Source organism: Bos indicus x Bos taurus, chromosome 4, assembly GCF_003369695.1.
Source record: "Bos indicus x Bos taurus breed Angus x Brahman F1 hybrid chromosome 4, Bos_hybrid_MaternalHap_v2.0, whole genome shotgun sequence".
Classification (NCBI taxonomy): domain Eukaryota; kingdom Metazoa; phylum Chordata; class Mammalia; order Artiodactyla; family Bovidae; genus Bos; species Bos indicus x Bos taurus.
Window position 1 is genome coordinate 54,274,521 of NC_040079.1, and position 22,405 is coordinate 54,296,925.

General features: G+C 52.8%; 1 protein-coding gene across 1 annotated transcript; it reads left to right on the forward strand.

Moving 5' to 3' along the window:
• Positions 1-460: 460 nt before the first annotated feature.
• Positions 461-14,765, forward strand: AQP1 (aquaporin 1 (Colton blood group)). Its single transcript, XM_027539464.1, has 4 exons — positions 461-970; positions 11,745-11,909; positions 12,207-12,287; positions 12,746-14,765. Exons 1-4 carry the CDS (start codon positions 581-583, stop codon positions 12,923-12,925), a joined length of 816 nt encoding a protein of 271 aa, XP_027395265.1. The 5' UTR covers positions 461-580; the 3' UTR covers positions 12,926-14,765.
• The last annotated feature ends 7,640 nt before the right edge of the window (positions 14,766-22,405 follow it).

The window sequence follows — 22,405 nt, forward strand, 5'->3', positions numbered from 1 at the left end:
AGCCCCTAGGAACCCCAGGACCTGTGGGCTTCAGGCTAACGTCACTCTCAAGTGGGATGGGGATGCCAGGCCAGCAGGGTCACGGTGCCCGCCTCCTGGAGAGCAACGTCCACCTGCTGATCCCTGCCGCTCACCCCGCCCTGTCCATCCAGAGGCCTGGTTTTGCCCTCCGGCACCCCCTGAGCTTTGCACACAGGGCGGGGACACCTGGATTTCTCTGGCCCCCTGAGTGGGGCCAACTTGGAGGAATTTCTCAAAGCCTATTAGAGCAGTGGCTGCCTCCTGCCTGCCTCCTCGGGCTGGGCAGGGCTGAGGGCGGAGGGAGAGAGGGAGGGAGGGGAGAGAGGAGGAAGGGAAAAAAAGTTGGCAGTCCGACAGCAGAGCTGTGTCTGCATCCATCGCTGAGAGGAGGCCTGTGTGGTGTGGGGCGGGCCAGGAGCAAGGAGAGGCCTTCCTCCCTTTGTGCTCCCCCCTTCTCCTCCCCCCGGGGCCCTATAAATAGGCCCAGCCCGGGCTGTGGCTCAGTTCTCAGAGGGAGGCGAGCACCAGGCAGCGGTCTCAAGCCAAGCCCCCTGCCAGCATGGCCAGCGAGTTCAAGAAGAAGCTCTTTTGGAGGGCGGTGGTGGCCGAGTTCCTGGCCATGATCCTCTTCATCTTCATCAGCATCGGTTCAGCCCTGGGCTTCCACTACCCAATAAAGAGCAACCAGACGACAGGTGCAGTCCAGGATAACGTGAAGGTGTCACTGGCCTTTGGGTTGAGCATCGCCACGCTGGCCCAGAGCGTGGGCCACATCAGCGGTGCCCACCTCAACCCAGCCGTCACACTGGGGCTCCTGCTCAGCTGCCAGATCAGTGTCCTCCGGGCCATCATGTACATCATTGCCCAGTGCGTGGGGGCCATCGTTGCCACTGCCATCCTCTCGGGCATCACCTCCTCTCTGCCCGACAACTCGCTTGGCCTCAATGCGGTGAGTGGGGTGGCCCCAGGCTCTGGGGGCTCTAGAATGGTGCTGAGATGGGTCCGTCTCATCCTCCACCCATTGTGCAGACGGGGACACTGAGGAACAGAGAGGATGAGAGGTTGCTGGAGGTCAAGCAGAGCTGTACCTGGAACTCAGCTATGCCTCCCGTCCAGAGCCTGTTTTCTGCCAGGCACTGTGGGAAGCTGAGACCCAGAGCATAATGGTCTTGCCAATGTCCCCTGCGGGTCTCTATTGTGGGGAATAAGCTCTGGAGGCAGCTAACAGTGGGGCCAGCGGATCCTCACCCCTGGGCTGCAGTTTCTTCCCCTCCCTCCCCTCAGCCCCGTCTGGGCAGCGGCTCCCTCCCCCACGCAGCCTGGACCCTCTTACACTCTGCCTGCTGCCCCCAGTCTCCCTGGACCACATGTCCGGCATGTCTGCAGCTGGTCACACAATCCTGTGTGAGCGAAACTCTCCCAGAGGGGCTCCCACCTTCACACAGGCAGCCCCGCCTTCACACAGGTCCTCAAACAAACTGCCTTCAAGGAAAAAGCTCCTCTTGCTCTGCTGGCTCCGGGAATGGGACAAGACGGGAGGTGAAAACAGTTTCAGGACAGCCTGCAGGTGACTTTCCTGGATTGCAGCAAAGGGTGGGTGCTGGAGCAGGGATCTAGCCTCCACTCTGATGGAGATGGACATCTTCCATCTCTGGGTCCGCTGTCTATCACCGGATGCAGAGAGGTGTGGCGCGTGTATTTGTGTCTGTGAGCAGTGTGTGCACACGTGGATGCCGGCATGGGTCTCTGAACCTGTGAAAGCTGGCTATGTTACTTCTGAAAGTGTATCTGTGAGCGTGTCGGTGCTGCGGTGTGAGTGTGTCTGGAGGTGAGTGCATACATGTGTGTGCCCACTGCTCGGGCCTGATCTGGGGGCACTCATGATAAGCAGATGTGGGCGACTGGGTGGAAGCTGTGGAAAAGAATTCCTCCCGGGCCGCTTAGCACAGCTAATTGGCCGTTGGCAGGCAGCTGCCTGCTGTCGCCGACCTGGGCTTTTCCAGACCCTCAGCCAAGTGCAAACTCAGACCTGGCTTGGGCCACAGCAGGGGGAAAAATTGGCCTGAAAGGCCGAGGAAGGCTTGGAGGAGGTCTCAGAGTGCCCGAGGAGGTGTTTTCACAGGGAGGGAGAGAGAAGGAACCAGATCAGATCTGGGCTGGCGGGACCTGGGCAGGGCAGGCGGGTGTGGGGACAGTGAGGGAGGTGGCCAGAGGCTCCACAGAGAGTGGCGGGTGATTAGACAAGCAACCGTCCTCCCGCTTCTCAGCCAAAGTCCAGATTCTGCTGCGAAGGTCCGTGCAGAGGGCAGTTGGCATGACCCTGCCAAGCAGGGATTAGCACGCCTTGTGTCACCGTGACACCTCACCCAGTCCAGGACTGAAGGTTAGCCCTTCGGGCTGGAGTTTAAACTTTAGTCAAGGAAGATGTGGTCTCCGTGGGTGTAAGGTCCTCCAGGCTTGTCTCTAGTGGGGGCAGAGCTGGGCGACCTCAGGGCATGCCCACGGAGTAGGGTCAGGATCACGTCGGGGCTCAGCTGGGTATGATGGGCAAGGGGAAGGATCCTTCCTGGGGAGGAATAGAGTCTCCCCAGGCCTTCTGGCCCCCTCTTGACCTTCCTTCTCAAGGGCGAGTCAGGCCAGGCATCTGCTGGTGACTCTGTTCTCTCACACAGGCATCCCAGGCAGGCCTGAGGAGGGCAAGCATCCCTGTGCAATCTTGATCTGGCCACACCCTGATTCAGTGTCTTTTTCCCTTGCCAGCCTCCATTTTTCCAGTCTCCCCAATACCTGAGCTGGGTGGGTTGCAAGAGAGGGAGAAAAGGGAACCCAACCCTGAGCAGGGAAGCAGACAAGTTGGGTTCAAGGCCTGGCTGCTTACTTGTTGACTTTCTTGGAGCTGAGAGCCCTCAAGTCTCCAAGAGGGGACCTAGGTCTCTTTGATATCTCTTGGCCACACCCATACTGCCAGCAAGCTCACTTTGTGGACTTGAGTTTATCTCTCTTCACAGGAGGGGCTGGCTAAGAGGAGCCCAAGAAGTGCCAGGCTGAACATAAGGGCATGAACATTGTTGTGGGAGCCCAGGGACTGCCCTGGCCCCACCATGGAAGTTTGGGGTCCAGAAACACGTGTCTTGGGCTGAAGAACTCAGAAAGGGTTCAGAACACTGAGCCTGGGATCTAAAGGGACCTGGGAGGTGGCCTCAGTGCCTCAAGAAGGGCAGAGACCAGTCTGCACAGCAGGTGACATGCTCTTTCCTCCAGGCTCTGGGAGAGGTTTCCCCTAGCCCCTTGAGTCCCGGGCCTCTCCAAACCCAAACCAGTCGTTGGCATGGAGATTTTCAAGGAAAATAGGGAAAAGAAGTGGCAGGAAGTGGTTGGAGTGAGTCAGGGGGTGTCCCATGGGGATATGTTGGCGAAAACTTTCTCCTCACTGAGTCAGGGCTCAGGATATGCCCTGGAGCAACCGTGGACCTCTCTCCATCCTGCCACATCCTAGCCGGTTCTCAAAGCCAGACCCTGAGTTTATTTCTGGAGTGAAAGACAGAGGCAGCGGCAGGTGCCTGGCCTGCCCTGCCCTACTTCAGCTACTAATACAGTGTGATTTCAGGCAAGCCACCTCATCTGTGTGGTCCCAGGTCCCATCTGCAGAATGGGTATATCGCAAGGCGTGGCTGGGTGCTGGGAAGTGGAAGATGCTCTTGAACCTTGAAATTCTGATCACTCACTGCCTCTGTTCACTCTTCCCCTCTCTTGCTTGCTCACCCATGTTCGCTGTAAACATGACTTTTGCTACTGCAGACTAAATTCGGGGCTGAGTCAGGCCGCTCCCTGCTCTGAGGAGTCCATGGTCCCGAGTAAGATAAGGCCACTGCGCATCTGTCAATGATAGGGGGCAGGAGGCAGGTGTGATAAGACGTGTCAGGATACCTGGGAACTTCTGACCTCGAGCTGCGATGAGGGCCAGGAGGCCTTCAGGGAGGAGGTGTCCCGGGAGCCTAAAAGTAGAGATTCCAGAGTGGAGGGAAGGGGTTTCCAGCAGAGGAGGTCATGGCCTGAGAATCACAGGGTGTGGCTGATGCAGGGTTGGATAGGGGGTGGGTCATGGTGGGAGACTGGGGCTCTAGAGAAAAATGAGAGTTCAGGGTTCAGGTCAGTGTCTGCCTGCGTCCCAGAGCCTGTGAATTCAGCCCCTTTGGGAGCTCAGGCAGAGTGCAAACCTCCCTTTTCCGGGGTCTTTTCTCAACCCCGTTGATGCTGGGCCTAACTGCCTGGAGAACCTCTTCTACTTGTTGCATCTGGCACCTGACTTTAGCCCCAAACTTTCTGCTTCCCCAGTTTCCTAAGCCTCAGTTTCCCCAACCACAGAATGAGAGTGCCCCCGACTCCCTAACCCCTCTTCCCCATGCCACCAGTTCTTCCAGTGTTGAGGGCCCTCCGCCTCCCCCAGAGTTGAGGGTGGACTGGGGAAAGGGAAACCAGTTTTCCGATGGCCCTGTCCAGGGAGTGGGCTGGGGGCTGGGTGGTGGTGCCACAGATGGGACATGTAATTACTGTTTCCAGCCAGAGCCCAATGAGGGGGAAGGCGCAGAGAGAGGCAGAAGCTTTGCGGTGGAGACTTTCCTCACCATGGAAAATTCTGAGGCAGTTTCCCCCATTAGAGCCCTTGGAGCCGCCCTGCCAGCCCCATATCATCCATCCCGACACTGGCCCCTAACCAGGGCTTGCTCTGGGAATCCTCCTCTGAAGAGACTATGCCCTGAGAGGGGATACGGCCCACCAGGGCCCCTCAGTCTGAGGGGATTCACCTTGTTCCATTGTTCTCCCCAACCCAGGTCACAGCCTTCCCTCACTGCATTAGCTGACTGCAGGCCAATCCGATGCAGTCTCCCGCAACCTGACCTCAGGCCCACATGGTGTTCCCCACTTTCTCTAGGGCCCCACCCAGCAGGGTGCCTTTAGCCTTACCCACCGAGGGCTTTCCCCAAGCACCTCAGACATGCCCCCTGCCTGCACCTTGAAGACTGGCTTGGGCAAGCTTTCCTGGAGGCACAGGGAGCCCTTGATTCTTGCTGGCAGAGCCCCCCTGGGGGGCATGGTCCTTGCCCTCTGGAAGAACAGATGTATCTGAGCCTTGTGTGGGCTGAGCCCACACAGCTGCAGATAAGGGCAGGAAAATTCCCTCAGCCAGACCCTCTGTCCGGGTTCAGAGGGGCTCCTTAACCCAGGTGGTTCCCCGGGGGTGAGTGAGGGGCTCTCTTCACACAACCGAGGAGCTGCGGGCCAGTGGACGAGTACACCCTGAGGCTGAAAACAACTCACAAGCTGGTAGTAAAGGTGGGAAAATGCCCATCCCCATGAGCACATCCTTTCAGTGCCCGAAACCCCACCCTCAGGACAACTTGGGGCTGGTGTCTGCTCAGGCTAAAGAAAGAACTTACTATTTTAAATTGGGGAGGGACAGCTTCCAAATCAATAAGTTCCTGGTCACCAGGGCTGTGCAGGTAGGGTGTGTTGGGCAGCCATGGCTCTGGGGCATGTGGCTCTTGTGGGGGGGCAGTGGTGGGGGCCATCTAACATTCCAGGTGGGCGGGAGGCCCTATGACAGGCTCTGTGCTGTACAGAGACCGGCCGTTCACACGACCAGGTGGGAATCCTGCACTCAGGACCCTAGCCTGGAGGGTGACTGCAGGTCTTGGGGGAAGGGGTCCCATGTCAGGCAGGAAGGAATCTTAGAGACAGTTTGGGGCTATAATCTGGGCTGAGGCTTCTATTTTACTGATAAGGAAACCACGGCTCACAGACGGGTGGAGTCACTCAAGATTGTGTAGCAGGTGATGGTGGAGCAGGACTGTGACCCTAGCTGCCTGCCTACAACCCTTGAAAATCTCTGCAAATTGCACATACTTACACTGCACTGGCACACATGTGTGTGTGCACAGTCACAACGATATGATGCACATGGGCACGCACACACACACACACACGGGTGGGCGGGAAGCACCTTTTCAAGCCTGGGTGGTCCCCCTCTAGCCCTGGGACCCTAGGAGGGTGGAGGGGGGCCCCTCAATGGCACTTCTTCCTTTCCGGAGCAGGAAGCGGGGGCTGCCCCCGAGTGAAGAAAGAAGGAGGGAGGGAAGGAGGAAGCCCTTGCTTTGTGTATTGTTCCTTGTCAGGAAGGTGAAATGGCTTCTGAGAGCAAATAAAGGGCGCCTTGAGACCTGCTTCTTTCTCTCTTACTCAAGGGTGCTTCCATCCCTTCTCCTCCCCCATCCCCAGCCAGTGGTGGACCTGGACGTGGGAGCACAGCACACGGGGACAGGGTGACAACTCAGAAATGCCACTAGACACACAACACAGACACACGAGGCCACACAGAGCGCCCTCCCCCGACCTCACCCCAGAGCCCACCTCTGCAAGAGACAGCGTCCCACCTAATAGGGTTAATACGTGACTAGTTCGAGTGTCCCCCGTGGGCTGAAAAAGAGGGTATATTCTTGAATTTGAAAGTGCAGGGCGTACGGGGTTTGAATCTTCCCTGTTCTTGCTGTTTATTTTATTGACACTTCCCTCCATCAGTTTCTAAGGGAAGTTTAAACCCCTTCGCTCTGGTAGTGGATCGATCATTTTCTTTTTGTAATTCTGTGAACTTTTGTGTCATCTATTTTTAGGTTGTATTCTTTAGTGTGTACAGGTTGAGAACTTTTATAACTGTTGGACAGACTTTTCACTTACTTAGTGTCTAATAAACCTCTTAATGTCTAAGGAAAAAGAAAAGAGTCACATCTGGACATATGTGGTCACCCAGAGACTCTGCAGAGAGCAATGCAGAGAGACACACAAAGCTGTGGATACCCAGAGGCACATGTGCACTTGAAAAAATCACCGATGGAAGGGTGATACTTGGGGAGGGGGCTCACTGAGGTCCCCCTCACTGGGATACTGAGTTCCGCAGGCAGTGGGTAGGTGGGGCGGTCCTTGATATCTTGTTCTTTAATGGATGCCCAGAGCCCCGCCAGGCCTGGTTCAGGAAGGGTGGGATCCCAGGATGCTCAGGTCATGCTGGGGTCTTGGGCCTCAGGAGTCACTTTGGTCAGTCTGCTCATGGGCAGCAGGGAGAGGAGGGTTCGAAGTTCATTGCCTGGAGAGGTCGGCTCTGTGCCACCCTGGGGCCTGGGGCACCCTGGCAGCCACAGAACATCTTCTGCCAGCTCCTCAGTCTAAGGTGGCAACAGACAGGACCTTTAGCCACATGCATAGGTAGCCAGCACCTTTGCCTGTGAGCGTAGGCAGCATCTGGCATTGCCATCTCCTTCCCAGGCCTTGACCTCCCCGTTTGTAATCTCACAGTCTTGAGCATGCTGCCCTGCAAGGTCCATAGAGACTAATACTGGCCTGCAGTCTCCCAGCTAGAAAGCAAATGAATCAGCCCTGACTCCAGAGAACTTCCCTCTAGAATGGGTAGAAATGCTAGAAAATTAACATAATCTGCCACTTCTTTTGGGGGAGAGGGGACACACCGAACAGCTTGTGGGATCTTACTTCCCTGACCAGGAATCGAACCCAGGTGCTCAGCAGTGAAAAGTGCAGAGTCCTAACCACTGGGCCTCCAAGAAATTTCCTTGTCTGCCCCTCCTGTCTCCACACAGTAAGTGTCCCTTCGAGGTCTGGGCAGGGAGGTGAGAAGGTGTCCACATTCTGTCCCCACTGAGCTCCCAGCCAGGGGTTCTGAGGCACCCGATAAGAGGCAAAAAGGTTATTTCTCTGCAAGATTTGCAGGCTGTTCAGTGAGGGCTTGATGAGTGAAAGCAGAAGTTAATTCCAGCCAGGGACCTGAGAAAACTTCTTGATGCTGAATTGGAATTGATGGAGGAATCTGAATTGGCCCTTGAGAGTGGGCTTCAGTGGGTTTGATACAAAACTGGAGAGTTTGCGTCTCTCTGATGCTTAAGATTAAATGTGTGGCTTTTCTCTTATTTATACTTGTGTTCAGAAAATTGTTACTTTTTTTAAATTTTGTTTTGTTTTGGCCTTAATTAGTGAAATATAAGACCCGGGCTAGGCAAAATGCTCTGGGGATGTACAAACTTTTTTTTCAGTAACAAGTAACCACAACTGGGATTAGCCCTATTTATGCAATGTGTCAAATTCAGTAGGTTGTAAACAGAAACATGGGCTTCTCAGGTGGCTCAGCGGTAAAGGATCTGCTTGTCAAACAGGGGATGCCGGTTCGATTCCTGGTCTGAGAAGATCCCCTGGAGAAGGAAATGGCAACCGGCTCCAGTATCCTTGCCTGGAGAATCCCATGGACAGAAGGAGCCTGGCGGGTTATCCATGGGGTCTTAAAGAGTAAGAAACGACTTAAGAGATGAAATAACAATAGTAACAAAATCGGAACATAGGGTCTGGATTTTCACTTGCTCTTTTCTGGACGTCAAATTTCAGCAGACCTTAAACTATCCATTTCAATTTGGAATGATTGATGTTTTTTTTTTTTTTTTTTCCAGATGTAAGTAGCACAACTTCTTAGGCAGTTGAAAGAGAGGAGATCGTAGAAGCAATCAGGGGAGGCTTCCTGCTGATGGCAGTGGTGGTAATGGGTTTCAGTTCAGTTCAGTTCAGTTCAGTCGCTCAGTCGTGTCTGACTCTTTGCGACCCCATGAATCACAGCACGCCAGGCCTCCCTGTCCATCACCAACTCCCGGAGTTCACTCAAACTCACGTCCATCGAGTCAGTGATGCCATCCAGTCATCTCATCCTCTGTCGTCCCCTTCTCCTCCTGCCCCCAACCCCTCCCAGCATCAGAGTCTTTTCCAATGAGTCAGCTCTTCACATCAGGCAGCCAAAGTACTGGAGTTTCAGCTTTAGCATCATTCCTTCCAAAGAAATCCCAGGGCTGATCTCCTTCAGAATGGACTGGTTGGATCTCCTTGCAGTCCAAGGGACTCTCAAGAGTCTTCTCCAACACCACAGTTCAAAAGCATCAATTCTTTGGCGCTAAGCTTTCTTCACAGTCCAACTCTCACATCCATACATGACCGCTGGAAAAACCATAGCCTTGACTAGACGGACCTTTGTTGGCAAAGTAATGTCTCTGCTTTTGAATATGCTATCTAGATTGGTCATAACTTTTCTTCCAAGGAGTAAGCGTCTTTTAGTTTCATGGCTGCAGTCACCATCTGCAGTGATTTTGGAGCCCAAACAAATAAAGTCTGACACTGTTTCCACTGTTTCCCCATCTATTTCCCATGAAGTGATGGGACTAGATGCCATGATCTTCATTTTCTGAATGTTGAGTTTTAAGCCAACTTTTTCACTCTCTTCTTTCAGCCTTCAAGAGGCTCTTTATTTCCTCTTCACTTTCTGCCATAAGGGTGGTGTCATCTGCATATCTGAGGTTACTGATATTTCTCCTGGCAGTCTTGATTCCAGCTTGTGCTTCTTCCAGCCCAGCATTTCTCATGATGTACTCTGCATATAAGTTAAATAAACAGGGTGACAATATACAGCCTTGACGAACTCCTCTTCCTATTTGGAACCGGTCTGTTGTTCCATGTCTAGTTCTAACTGTTGCTTCCTGACCTGCATATAAATGGTACTGGGTTTAGGGAGAGGAAATTTACTAACCCATGTGGTTCTGGGCAGTCAAATTCTAAGGGCTCTGGGCCGCTAGGATGAGGTATATCTTAGAGTCCCCAGGGGAGGTATCACTTCTTGTGGACTGGGCATGGCACCAGGGCCCCTGGTCTGCTCACTTTGCATGAAAAGTGATGTCCTTGGGCAGAGCAGGAGCTGAGATCCTGAGACCTGGTTAAGAACCCGGGGAGAGATGAGTTCGCCCAGACCACATCTGTGATGAGTGCGGTGGGGATGAGGAGTATGAGGCAGGAGCCACTTAGAGCGATCATTCCATTAATCAGAGTGGAAGGGCTGGTTTCAGGACTCCTGCCAGCTAGCAATTAGGCCAACCCTGGAGAGCAAAGGAGAGCGTGTGGAGGCGTGCGGGAGGAGGAGCCCTGAGCTTCCTGAGCGCTCAGACACGGAGGGCAGCGGCAGGTGTGAATGTGATGGGCATTGGTGCAAGTTGCCTGGCCTCACCAGCCTGGCCTCCATGGAGCCTGTCTCTGCTCCAGGTGGGCCTCACTCTATTGTTCACACTCCTGAGCAGCACAGCCCCTCCTGTTCTGCCTGCCCCACCTAGTTCTGAGGATAAGAGAAAGAACCAGAACAAAGCCACAACTATCCTGAGCCCACCTGCCTCTGCAACCCTTTCCAAATGCCCCAAGACAGCCCCTCTCCCTCCACCCCATGCCTTAGAACCTCTGGCCTCCCTGGAGAATGGTGAAGGAAAAATTAGATCTACTTTACAGGTGGTGAAACTGAGGACCAGAGACGGGCAAGACCATGGTCATAGGGCCAGCAAGTAGGAGAGTAGGGACCTGAACTCAGGGTCACCTCTACAGCCCCACACTGGAGTGCAAAGAAAGCTGGGTACTTCCCAGAGGGCTGGCTGACCTGAGGGGCTGCAGCCCTGGGGTCGACCAGGAAAGGCGCGCAGAGCTTGGGCTGCAACGGAGGGGAGGGGATATGAGTCATTTTCCCTGTGATCCAGGGTGGCAGACAAAGGCGGGAAGAGAATTGTTCTTTTAAGATGGCCTCAGGGTGGGGCTGTGAAAACCTCTGAATGGTGGAGGGCTGCCCTCCACCTAGGATTCTGCAAAATGCCCTGTAGCCTTGGAGACACCCCAACCCCGCTCAGGAAGAAGGTTCAAGTTCAGTCTGATTTGGACACACCAGCCCTGCCTGGGAGAAGGCAGCCTCTGGCCACATCCAGGCATATTTGTGAGTGGGCCTTGGCCCACGTGGCCCAGGTCCCCTGTGTGGGCATATTTGGCCCCTGGGACCGACCCCCACATGGGGAGATGGTGCAGGGGCTCCTTGGGGAGGGGTCTCCTGGCTGCAGCTGCAGAGGGAGGGCTCTGGTGACCTCATGGCAGCTCCCATTCCCTTCTTTTTCCGTGAGTCATGTTTCTAAAAGTGGCCCAGGAGCAAGTGGGAGCCAGACGGTGGTGGCGGGGCCTGTGTGGCCAGGAGGGAGAAGGAGGGGGCAGATAGGGAGGGTGGGGCCCAGAGGAAATGGGAGAGAGACAGCAGAAGGGAGAGACAGACAGAGGTGGGAAGGAGACAGAGGTGGGGGCTGCGAGGAACACAGGCTCAAGGGAGAGATGGACATGGGAAGCTGCGGCCAGCTAACTGCTGAAGTCCCTTTCCAGCTTTGCAGGGGATGGGGTGGAATGTTCAAGATGTGAGGGTAAGGAAAAATGTCTCCATCTGGGCCCTCCCACCCATTTGCTCCTCTTCTTCTTTGACTGTCCCTGAATGTCCCTGATCATCTCTTCCCATGTCTAGGGCTTGCCTGTCATCTATGGCCTGGTCTGGAGGTAGGTGGATGCAGAAGCACCATCCGCCTCCAGGCCTCTCTGGCCTCTGGGGAGAATGCTGTGGGACATTCTCCCACATGTTTAGGACAAGCTGGTTCTTCCTCAACAGATGTGGGAGGGGCCAAGGCCTGATGCTCACTGCTGGCTATATGTGCTTGAGTGTGGTGGATGCAATGGGCTCTGAGGGCACTGAGGATCTGGCCTTTGGTGCCCAGGCCTGGGGGCCCTGGGACTCCACCCTCACCACTCTGCTCACTGAGCCTTGCTGCCCCTCTCTCCTACAGCTGGCCCCTGGCGTGAACTCGGGCCAGGGCCTGGGCATCGAGATCATCGGGACTCTGCAGCTGGTGCTGTGCGTGCTGGCCACCACCGACCGGAGGCGCCGTGACCTCGGGGGCTCTGGGCCCCTGGCCATTGGCTTCTCTGTGGCCCTGGGACATCTGCTGGCGGTGAGCTGGGGGAACTTCCCAAGTAGGAGTGCTGGTGGGGAGGGTGGAGCCAGGCTGCTGAGGGTGTCCTGTTGAGGGCAGGGGGTGGGACTCTGACAGGGCTCATTCCACGGGTTGGGGGACCAGCTGCCCTGGAGAGGGAGGCACAGGGCCTGGCTGACCATCCTTCCAGGTCTGATGGTCACTGCCCTGTTTCCCCTCTGGTCTTATTCCTCCATGTCACCCTCTCCCTCCCTCTCCCTCTGTCTCTTTCTCTCCATCTCCTCTCCTGTTCCCCCTGACCCTTCCCTCCCACAGATAGACTACACCGGCTGCGGTATTAACCCTGCCCGGTCCTTCGGCTCCTCGGTGATTACGCACAATTTCCAGGACCACTGGGTAAGGGGTCTCAGGGCTGCCCCGTGCAGGTGGGAGGGAGACTTTGGTGCCTTATGGTAGATCCACCCCCAACCCTGTGACATCATCTCCCATCACAGAGGCCCTGAGAGATGGCCAGGGGGAGGAACTCAGGAAGATGAGACCTGAGATGCAGAAGTGGTGGGTTCACATCTCAGGCAGGGCAGTGTAGGGAGCTTCCCCTTCCAGATCAGACCATGGTCTGATCATTCCAGGCATGCTGAGTTGGGTCGCACAGAAGCAAGGAGAAAATCACTACCTAAGTCCTGGCTTGGGCCAGTTGTAGGGGGTGGAGGGCTGCAGATGCTGGGGTTCAGCTCTGCCTTCTCTGTCCCAGGCACAGGTTGGGGAGCAGCTGTGCAGTGGGGGGTGGGTCGGGGCTCTCATGGGAAGCAAGTCCCATCAGATGCCCCCTGAGCACGTCTGCTGTTTGTTCCTAGATCTTCTGGGTGGGGCCGTTCATCGGAGCAGCCCTGGCAGTGCTCATCTATGACTTCATCCTGGCGCCACGCAGCAGTGACCTCACAGACCGCGTGAAGGTGTGGACCAGCGGTCAGGTGGAGGAGTATGACCTGGATGCCGACGACATCAACTCCAGGGTGGAGATGAAGCCCAAATAAGGGGGCCAGGCCTGGGCATCCACATGGGGGGTGTGGGGGGCAGGGGTGGGCAGAGGGAGGGGAGGGGTGAAATCTGTATCATAGACACTCTGACAAGCTGGCCAAAGTCACTTCCTGAAGATCCACAGGGCCTGCGTGGCCAAGCCTGATTTGGGACTGTTGCTATCACCTTCTTTCTCTTTCTCCTTTTCTCGGCTTTGGGGATCCCTGAGGACCAAGATTTTCCAATCACCCATTCCCTTGAAGTCACAAAGGAGGTGAAAGAGAGGGACCCATCTTGCTAAGTTGTCCTTTCAGAGTGTGATGGGAGGTATGCCAGAAAGCCCCCTCCATCCCCAAATTGCTCACCAGCTCACCTGCTGCAGGTGCCTGGGGCTCCTCAGTGATTGCTTTGTGCCTCCGGGAGTGGCCCTCTTTTCTGTAACATGCACGTGCCCCAAGGATGCTCTGAGGGGGAAGAGACCCCACCAAGTGCAGTGGTGGGGTCAGGGGGCAGTCAGAGCCTGTCTTTGCAGCCTGGCTGGCTTCCAGGGCTGCTCCCCCAGCTCTGGAGGTGCTGTACGACCTTGGGAACATCTCAGTCTTGGGGACTCAGTGACTCCATCTGTAAAGTGGCAGGGGTAGGGAGAGCTACGTGGGCCCGAGACCCCTCTCCAGGATTCTGTAAGTGTAGACACATTGCACATTCTGGAAGACCTAGTCTGGCTCAGCGCTGCTTCTTCCACTTGCCCAGGATATAGCTGTAACCTACACATCTATGTGAACACATGTACATAGGCACACATGTTCCAAAACGAAGAGCAATAGGTCATCCAGCCGTTGGAAGTTCCCGTTCCTAGGGGAGCAGGGCTGAGAGTGGACAGAGCCTGCTGTGGCAGAATGAAGATCATCTGAGGGAGGGGGAGGAATGTCCACGTTCCTTCACTGAGTTGTAGTTGATCTTTTCCACCTATCACTGCATCACCCTCGTCGTTATTTGGTTCTTCAGTTTCTCTTGCCAGTGCAGACACAGGTCAACATTATGTAGGGGTGTGTTGACTGAAGGACACTTGGCCATTTGAAGGTCAGCCCCTGGAGACAGATGTCCTTGCTGGACCCTTAGCGAAGGTTCCGAGCCCCCAGCTGATCCTAAGGTGGGAGGTGAAGCAGAGTCCTCTGTTATTCCAGAGGTCCTGGTTGGAGGCACTGGGGGGACGTTGGGTGACCTGCACAGGCTTCCTAGGCCATAGGCCTCCCTCTTCATTTATTTGGAGGGGAGAATTGGTCTTGACCAAATGAAGTAGCTATGGCTGCAGCCCAAGGATAGTTCTGAGCACAGTCTGTTAGTGGGGGCAGCTATCTACACATTCCATAAAATTCCACCAGGGCCAGAGTAGGTCCCCCCATGCCCCACAGCCACGATGGTGACAAACACTGAGAGACACAACACATAGGTATCTGGAAGCAGCAGGACGACCAGGAGGCCCTTAATGGTCACAACACATCATGACATCCATGCACTCTCTCCTCCATTTCGCTTCTAGTCCATTTAACAGAGAAAGAAACTGGGGTCCAGGACCCGGAGCAAGATGATGATTTGGCCAGGCCTAGCAGCCAGGGCCATGTCCCTGGACTGTTAGACTGGGCCCTCTTAGACCCAGATCCTGCATTTCTGCTTGGGTAATGGCCTGGTGTCAGGAAGGGTGAGGGGACTCTTGGAGGGGAGAGGGGGGCACTCCATCTTGTCCTGTTCTGGCTGCTGCACACAGGACCCTGCATCTGTCTGCTCTGCATATATGCCTCTTTGGAATTGGAATTTCATTATATGTTAAGAAAATAAACATAATATAGGTCATCCAGACTCCTTGGAATGAAGGTTTTCTTCTTTGGGCACCATGTTCCCACAAGGGATCTCTGGGTCTGAGAACTTGGGCCCAGTCTGAGGGGGAGCCACTGCACCCCTGGATCCCTGGTCTCACGGGGTGGACACAACCAGAGCGCCATCTGAGGGACATAAGGCTCCTGCAGGATTGAAGTGTGACAGCTTGAGGGTTCCCTCTGACCCCCTCCTTAGAACAGAGCCCAGGGAGCACCAGGGACTGCCCGGGTTACACTTCCTCTGGCCCTTCTCACATTTCTGACCCACCTGCCCTGGGCCTGGGCTCTGCCTGGGGGGCTCAGCCCTGGGAGTGGAGGTGGAGATGGACTCACCCATCAGAGTGAGGTTAGTGCCAGGAGCAGGGGAGGCTGGGGAAAGGTGACGTGCAGCACTCAGTTCCTTAGGGCCTGGCGGGGGGGCGGGGGCGGGTGTGTGTGTATGTGTGTGTGTGTGTGTGAGAGAGAGAGAAGGGTTCCTCTGCTCTGAAAGCACGAGCCACATTCTGTGAGGATGGGCATCTTCCTGTGGTTTTTGTCAGGGCATCCACAGGGCAGAAGAAATCAGAGTGGCCTGACCTATGTCCCCAGGGGGACAGGAAGCCAGAAAAGGACCCCTCTGTCTGCTCCTGCCTTTACACCTGTCCTGGTGTAGCCCAAGGCTGGTGCAGGCTGGAAAGGCTCCATCAAGCCCTCTTCAGATCACAAAATCCCGTCCCACATGTGGCCCCCTGGTACTGGGGGTACAGCAGGCATACATACCCTTATTCAGTGGAGGCATAAGGATCCTCAGAGACAGGCCCGAGTCTCAGGACAGATCTTTGCCAAGCTGATATTTGGATGCAGGCCCCTCTCACACACACACACACACACTCTTAGGGCTAGTTTCTCAAAATAGGGACAAGTACATTGGGAAACCTAGTGCCCAATAACAGAGGCCCAGAGTCTGGGAGACTCCAGGAACCACCAACTTGGATATCTCACTGGGCCACATGGGCAGGTCAGGGGTGACTGGGAAGGTCCTGGCACCCCCACTCTGCTCTAAGAGGTGCCCAGGTCCTGCCTCCCTCTGTGGGGGCGGGGCTTTGGTGATGGTGATACAGTGGCAACTTGGCCTGTGGAGGTTGTGAGGTCAGTGTGGCTGGAGCAGGCTTTCTTATCCAGTGTGCAGTGGGCTGCTATGAGTGACAGCTAGGCCCTCAGTCCATGCAAACTGCCTCTGCACCTCCCAGGCTGAGGGCAAGCTGCTATGAGTGGGAGGGTGCAGGCCAGGCCATGGAAACAGGGTCTGGGCTGGCCTGTGGCAGCTAGGCCTACCCGAGCAGGTGTGCCGAGACTCTCTCTCACAGCCCTTCTGGGCTTATCTCCTTATCTTGTCCCCATCAGACAAGATAAGGTGTGAAGCCCTCTCAGTCCCCATCAGGGGCCCTGGGCACACCCACCTCAACCCCTGCTCTTCCTTTGCCATCCTCTGACCATTCCAGAGAAGGGCCTTTCTTAGTTAATTGTTTAGTTTTAACTTCTAGAATTTTAGTGTCAGGATACAGAGCCTGAAGAAGAGGTTGAGGAACTCCCCTTGGACTTCACATACAGCTTTTCTAATCGTAACAATACCTTTGGAAGGCAGAGATAACAGCCTCCTTTTCTAGAGGATGCTAAGGGCCCTGAAGATGAAATAACTTGCCCAAGCCCACACAGTGTGTTTGTGGCCAAGCTGGGATTTGAATTTGCTCTCTCTGGCTTCAAAGATTGGGCTCTTTCTACTGTGTGGTACTGTCCCATTTGTCAAGACTCCCACTACATTTACCTCTGGGCCAGCTAGGCTTCCTTTGCCTGGAGGGTGTTGAGAGGAAAAAGTAAGGGCAAATAATAACTGACTGAAGGGGATTCCAGCACCAGGAGAAATGCCATTTATTTGGGGGCCAGCTGGATATTGTGTCTGCTTGGGGCCTATTGTTAACATCTGGCCCAAGACTGCTCCTCTGGTCCTGGCCCCACCCAGTGCCCTCAGGCCTGACTGCCCCTCTCTCTATTTGGGAGGAAAATATTTGATAAACTTGTTCATCCAGAAGTTGTCCTCTCCCACTAGCATATATGGGAAGGAGCAGGACAATGCTACACCCTGAGGGATAATAATGCACCATTCAGGCCTGGGGAAAAAGCATATGGGGCCAGGCTGCCCCAGACGCCTCATCTTCCAGCCTGTGGGTTCAGGGCTTTAGGTCCTCTTTCTCCCAAGGGTCATCCCCAACTCTGCTCATGTTCTGTCTAGCCCAGCACAGAGGGGAGGCTTTAGGAGAGTAACTGAATTGAAACAGAGCTTCTGAAGCAATCAGAACTCTTGTCTGTTTTGTTCATCAAAATTTAATGAAGAGAGTATATTTCCTGGAATGTTCTATGACTCAGCCTTGGTTCCCCGGCTGCTGAGCATTCAAGCCACTACACACATGAGGTGCTTTGATGGAGGGGCGTGGTCACCTATCACCAACCCCTCTTCCCCCAGCTGCATCCATGCTGAGACCAGATAACAGGCTGCTTCCTCCACTGGGCTCCCCATGGCTCAGGGGAGACCTGCACGGGAAGGTGGCTCAGTTGGCCCGGAAGGCTGTGCCCTCAGCACTTGGCCCAAAAGGAAGCAGGATGTAATTCAGCAGTTACTGAATCCTAGAATATTTATCCCTCCATTAAACTCACAAGAGCAAAAAGTTGTGATTTCACAATTGCCTCATCTGTTCTGAGTCACACCTTTTTGCATGATTTTCCAAAGTCCTTTACAGGGGACATCAACCAGAGACCTGTGAGTAATGCTCAGGTCAACTCAAAGTTGCCTTTTAGTCACACATATATATGACCTCCTGTATCAGGTCAGTCCTGGGTTTCTAAATATCCAGGAATCTGGGATACTTATAAACTCATATGCGCTTCCCTGGTGACTCAGTGGTAAAGAATCCACCTGCAGTGCAGTAGCCGCAGGAAACACAGGCTTGATCCCTGGGTCAGGAAGATCCCACTGGAGGGCATGGCAACCCACTCCAGTATTCTTGCCTGGAGAACCCCATGGACAGACGAGCCTGGCAGGCTATAGTCCATAACGTCACAAAGAGTTGGACACAACTGAAGTGACTGAGCACACACACACACACACACATGGACTTGTATTTTCCTTTTGATAAATCCTTCTCTTCCAGGGTGAAGGGCTCTAGAGAGGTCTATAGGAGAAGAGTTGATCTTTGGATCAAGACTGGGGTTGGTCAACTGGTCAGACATAGACGCTGTGAGACCTCAGTGGGGTTCAGTTCAGTTCAGTTCAGTTGCTCAGTCGTATCCAACTCCTTTCGGCCCCATGAATCACAGCACGCCAGGCCTCCCTGTCCATCACCAACTCCCAGAGTTTACTCAAACTCATGCCCATCAAGTCGGTGATGCCATCCAGCCACCTCATCCTCTGTCGTCCCCTTCTCCTCCTGCCCCCATTCCCTCCCAGCATCAGGGTCTTTTCCAATGAGTCAACTCTTCGCATGAGGTGGCCAAAGTATTGGAGTTTCAGCTTCAGCATCAGTCCTTCCAATGAACACCCAGGGCTGATCTCCTTTAGGATGGACTGGTTGGATCTCCTTGCAGTCCAAGGGACTCTCAAGAGTCTTCTCCAACACCATAGTTCAAAAGCATCAATTCTTCGGCTCTCAGCTTTCTTCACAGTCCAACTCTCACATCCATACATGACCACTGGAAAAACCATAGCCTTGACTAGATGGACCTTTGTTGGCAAGGTAATGTCTCTGCTTTTGAATATGCTATCTAGGTTGATCATAACTTTCCTTCCAAGGAGTAAGCATCTTTTAATTTCATGGCTGCAGTCACCATCTGCAGTGATTTTGGAGCCCAGAAAAATAAAGTCTGACACTGTTTCCACGGTTTCCCCATCTACTTCTCATTAAGTGATGGGACCAGATGTCATGATCTTCGTTTTCTGAATGTTGAGCTTTAAGCCAACTTTTTCACTCTCCTCTTTCACTTTCATCAAGAGTCTTTTTAGTTCCTCTTCACTTTCTGCCATAAGGGTGGTGTCATCTGCATATCTGAGGTTATTGATATTTCTCCTGGCAATCTTGATTCCAGCTTATGCTTCTTCCAACCCAGTGTTTCTCATGATGTACCCTGCATATAAGTTAAATAAGCAGGGTGACAATATACAGCCTTGACGTACTCCTTTTCCTATTTGGAACCAGTCTGTTGTTCCATGTCTAGTTCTAGCTGTTGCTTCCTGACCTGCATATAGGTTTCTCAAGAGGCAGGTCAGGTGGTCTGGTATTCCCATCTCTTTCAGAATTTTTCAGTGGGGTTAGAGACCCATAATTCTCCCTGAACCCAGCATCCTTGTCCATCTCCAAAGCTCATGTGAGCTCCAAAAGGGCCCAAATAAAAGGCTATGGGTGGCTTAGGGAATCCATTTGCCACCTAGCCTCAAGGATATGGTGCCTTTTGGAGATTTGGTAGAAGCAAACAGGGCTCACTCCCTACTGGGGATCCCAGGCTGGCCCTCAGTGTCCTTGCAACCAAAGCCAGGAGCCAGTCTGGAAAATCACTGGAGGGACTGGTGCCAGGAGCCTCCACCCATAGCGTGGCCCGGCCACGTGCTGAGCCATTAGGATTTTTCCATCACTCCTGGGGGTCACACCTTCACTAGACAGGAGCCTCTCAAGGAAGGAGATAGTGATTAATGTTTTATGGTCGAGCTGCTGGGCACAACGCCTTGTTTTCTTTAGGATTAGAATACAATGAGGACGATGAGTGGAATTTGCTATCATCTGGGGGCCAGGGAGGGGCCAATTCTGGGGGCCGAGGACCCACAGGTGGTGATGTTTACTGTCCTTGGTGCCTCAAAAGGGGAAATTATGGAAGTAGGAAAGGCGAATGAGGCTCTTGCCAACAGGGCCATCATTCCTGGCCTTCAAGAGACAGTTCCCACCAACACCTCAGGCCCTGGTGTGCAGAGAGGCCGCAGGGGAAGGGAGCCCAGAAATTGTAACAAGCGTGTCCTGCTTAGATGACTCTACTTCATTTTAATAAACCATATTCTCAGTATATAGATGTGTGCGTATGCTTCTGTTTTTTCCAGTGTATTGATGAGGAATGGGGTCAGGGCAGAACTGATCTTTGGCCATGTGGGTTAGTATGGCCTCACCAATTCTTTTTTGTTTGTTTTCAAAAATATTTTTAAGTAACAAATTTTACTTAAATTGAATACTAAATGGCACCAAGTTGAGTACAAGTCAAACATATTACTAATATATATTAAATATGAACTTAGGTTTAATGAATTAGAAATATTCATTTCCTTTTAATTTCTTCCCTATTAAGTTTTTCATTTTTATTTTTTAATTGAAATATAGTGGATTTACACAATGTTGTGTTAGTTTCAGGTGTATAGCAAAGAGATTCAGTTTTTTTATATATATATAGGGCTTCCCTGATGGATGAACAGTAAGGAATCAACCTGCCAATGCAGGAGACGTGGGTTTGGTTCTGGGTTGAGAAGATTCCTGGGAGAATGAAATGGTAACCCACTGCAGTATTGCCTGGAAAATCTCATGGACAGAGGAGCCTGGCAGGCTATACAGTCCAAGAGGTCGCAAAGAGTCGGACATGACTTAGTGATTAAACAACAGCAACATCATATATATGTATATATCCTTTTTCAGAATCTTTTCCCTTATAGATTATCAAAAATACTGAATATAGTTCTCTGTAGGTCCTTGTTGGTTATCTATTATATATATATAGTAGCATGTATGTGTTAATATTAAAAAAAACCTTCATATGTTTTGAGTTCTGCAAGTACCTCCCCCTACCCCTCACCCATAGCTGTCTGGTCTCGGGCTACCCTGGTGCTTCTCTAGTCTCTAGCCTTCCCTAGACCTCTTCGCAGTTCAGCACTTAAAGGGTTACAGTGTCATCAGCAGGATGAAAGACCTCCAAGATCTTGTCCAGCTCAACAGTTGTGGGATGCTTTTGGTAGATAAGTGCCCTTGCCACACGAGACATGTATTTTGCACATCACCTCTAGGTGGGAAAGAGTGCATTTTCTCTCTCTTTCTCTTTAAGGTGAAGTCACTCAGTCGTGTCCGACTCTTTGCGACCCCATAGACTGTAGCCTACCAGGCTCCTCTGTCCATGGGATTTTCCAGGCAATAGTACTGGAGTGGATTGCCATTTCCTTCCCCAGGGTATCTTCCCAACCCAGGGCTTGAACCCGGGTCTCCCGCATTGCAGACAGACACTTTACTGTCTGAGCCATATTTTTTTTTAGAGGTGTCTATCCAGTAAGGTCCAAATTAGAAACCGTGTGTGGTGGAGGAGAACTCATTCCTACAGTACTGTATTTGGATCATCCTCTGATCTGTCCTGAGAACCTGCCAGTGATTCTCATGGAAGAGTCACGGGACAGCTTTGTGTAGCTACACAGACCCAGTGCTCTGCTAGCTCTTGCAGCCTCATCCAGGACCAATCCCTGGCCAAAGGCTAAAGAAACCTCCTCTGCTCATGGTCATGTATCTTAAAAGATGTCCAACACCAGGTGCTATGCTCAATTTACATGAAACCTGCCTGCCCTCCATGGAGAATATGAGCCTGGGAGGGCTGGCCTGGCTGTGCTCAGGAAGGGGCAGCTGGTATACATTTTCAACAAGTACTGCTTGAGCCAATGGAACTACAATTTGGAGGGACAAAAGTATTGTTTTGGGGGAGAAAAATGAAAGAGAGGGAGGGAAAGAGCGGGGAGGGGGTAGAGATTTAGTGAATTCAACCAATGAGCTCAGTCCAAAAGAAGAAATCCCAAAGAATTAATAAACATGAAAAAATTCTCAAGGGTGGGAGCTCACCATTGACAGAACTCTCGAACATTCTGAAAAGTGGTTAACATATCCTTGACCCCTTACTTAATGTGGGTTTTATTTTTTACAAAAACTTAGCTTATATTTTTCAGACTTCCCTGGTGGCTTAGACAGTAAAGAATCTGCCTACAATGCAGGAGACCTGGGTTTGATCCCTGGGTCGGGAAGATCCCCTAGAGAATGGAATGGCTACCCACTCCCGTATTCTTGCCTGGAGAATTTCATAGACAGAGGAGCCTGGTGGGCTACAGTCCATGGGGCCACAAACAGTCGGACATGACTGAGTGATTTTCACTCACTTATATTTTCCAGAATGCAATTTAGATAACCTATGCCTCTAAGGAACTAAAAAAAAAAAAAAAAAAAAACCAACCAAACAACCTAAACCCATAAAACCAATAAAGTTAGTCATAATCACGTAGACATTGACAGCTGTGGGCTATGCCCAGGTCATGCTAGGTGTCAATATACTTTGGTGGCTGTGGGTGTGGTGAAGAGTGATGGCCATAAAGCAGGAATCAGTGATGCCCGAGGTGACAGTGGAACCTCCTATAGCATCTGCTTGCCACTGAATTGATGTGAACATCTCACACATTTGGGGTGATTTGTCTGAATTCCAAGGAGACTTTAAATCGCCGAGCTTGAGTTTTTGAACACAACGAAGGCACATTACCCAGACCACAGAGCAGACTGGCATGTGCTGAGTTCCAGGTAGTCCGTGTGGTACTGCCTT

Excerpts from the sequence above, each read along its gene's own strand:
- AQP1 (XM_027539464.1), top strand. The coding sequence starts at position 581 with ATGGCCAGCGAGTTCAAGAAGAAGCTCTTTTGGAGGGCGGTGGTGGCC. Across the intron at positions 11,910-12,206 it reads CCCTGGGACATCTGCTGGCG|ATAGACTACACCGGCTGCGG; the intron begins GTGAGCTGGGGG and ends TCCCTCCCACAG. Across the intron at positions 12,288-12,745 it reads ACAATTTCCAGGACCACTGG|ATCTTCTGGGTGGGGCCGTT; the intron begins GTAAGGGGTCTC and ends GTTTGTTCCTAG.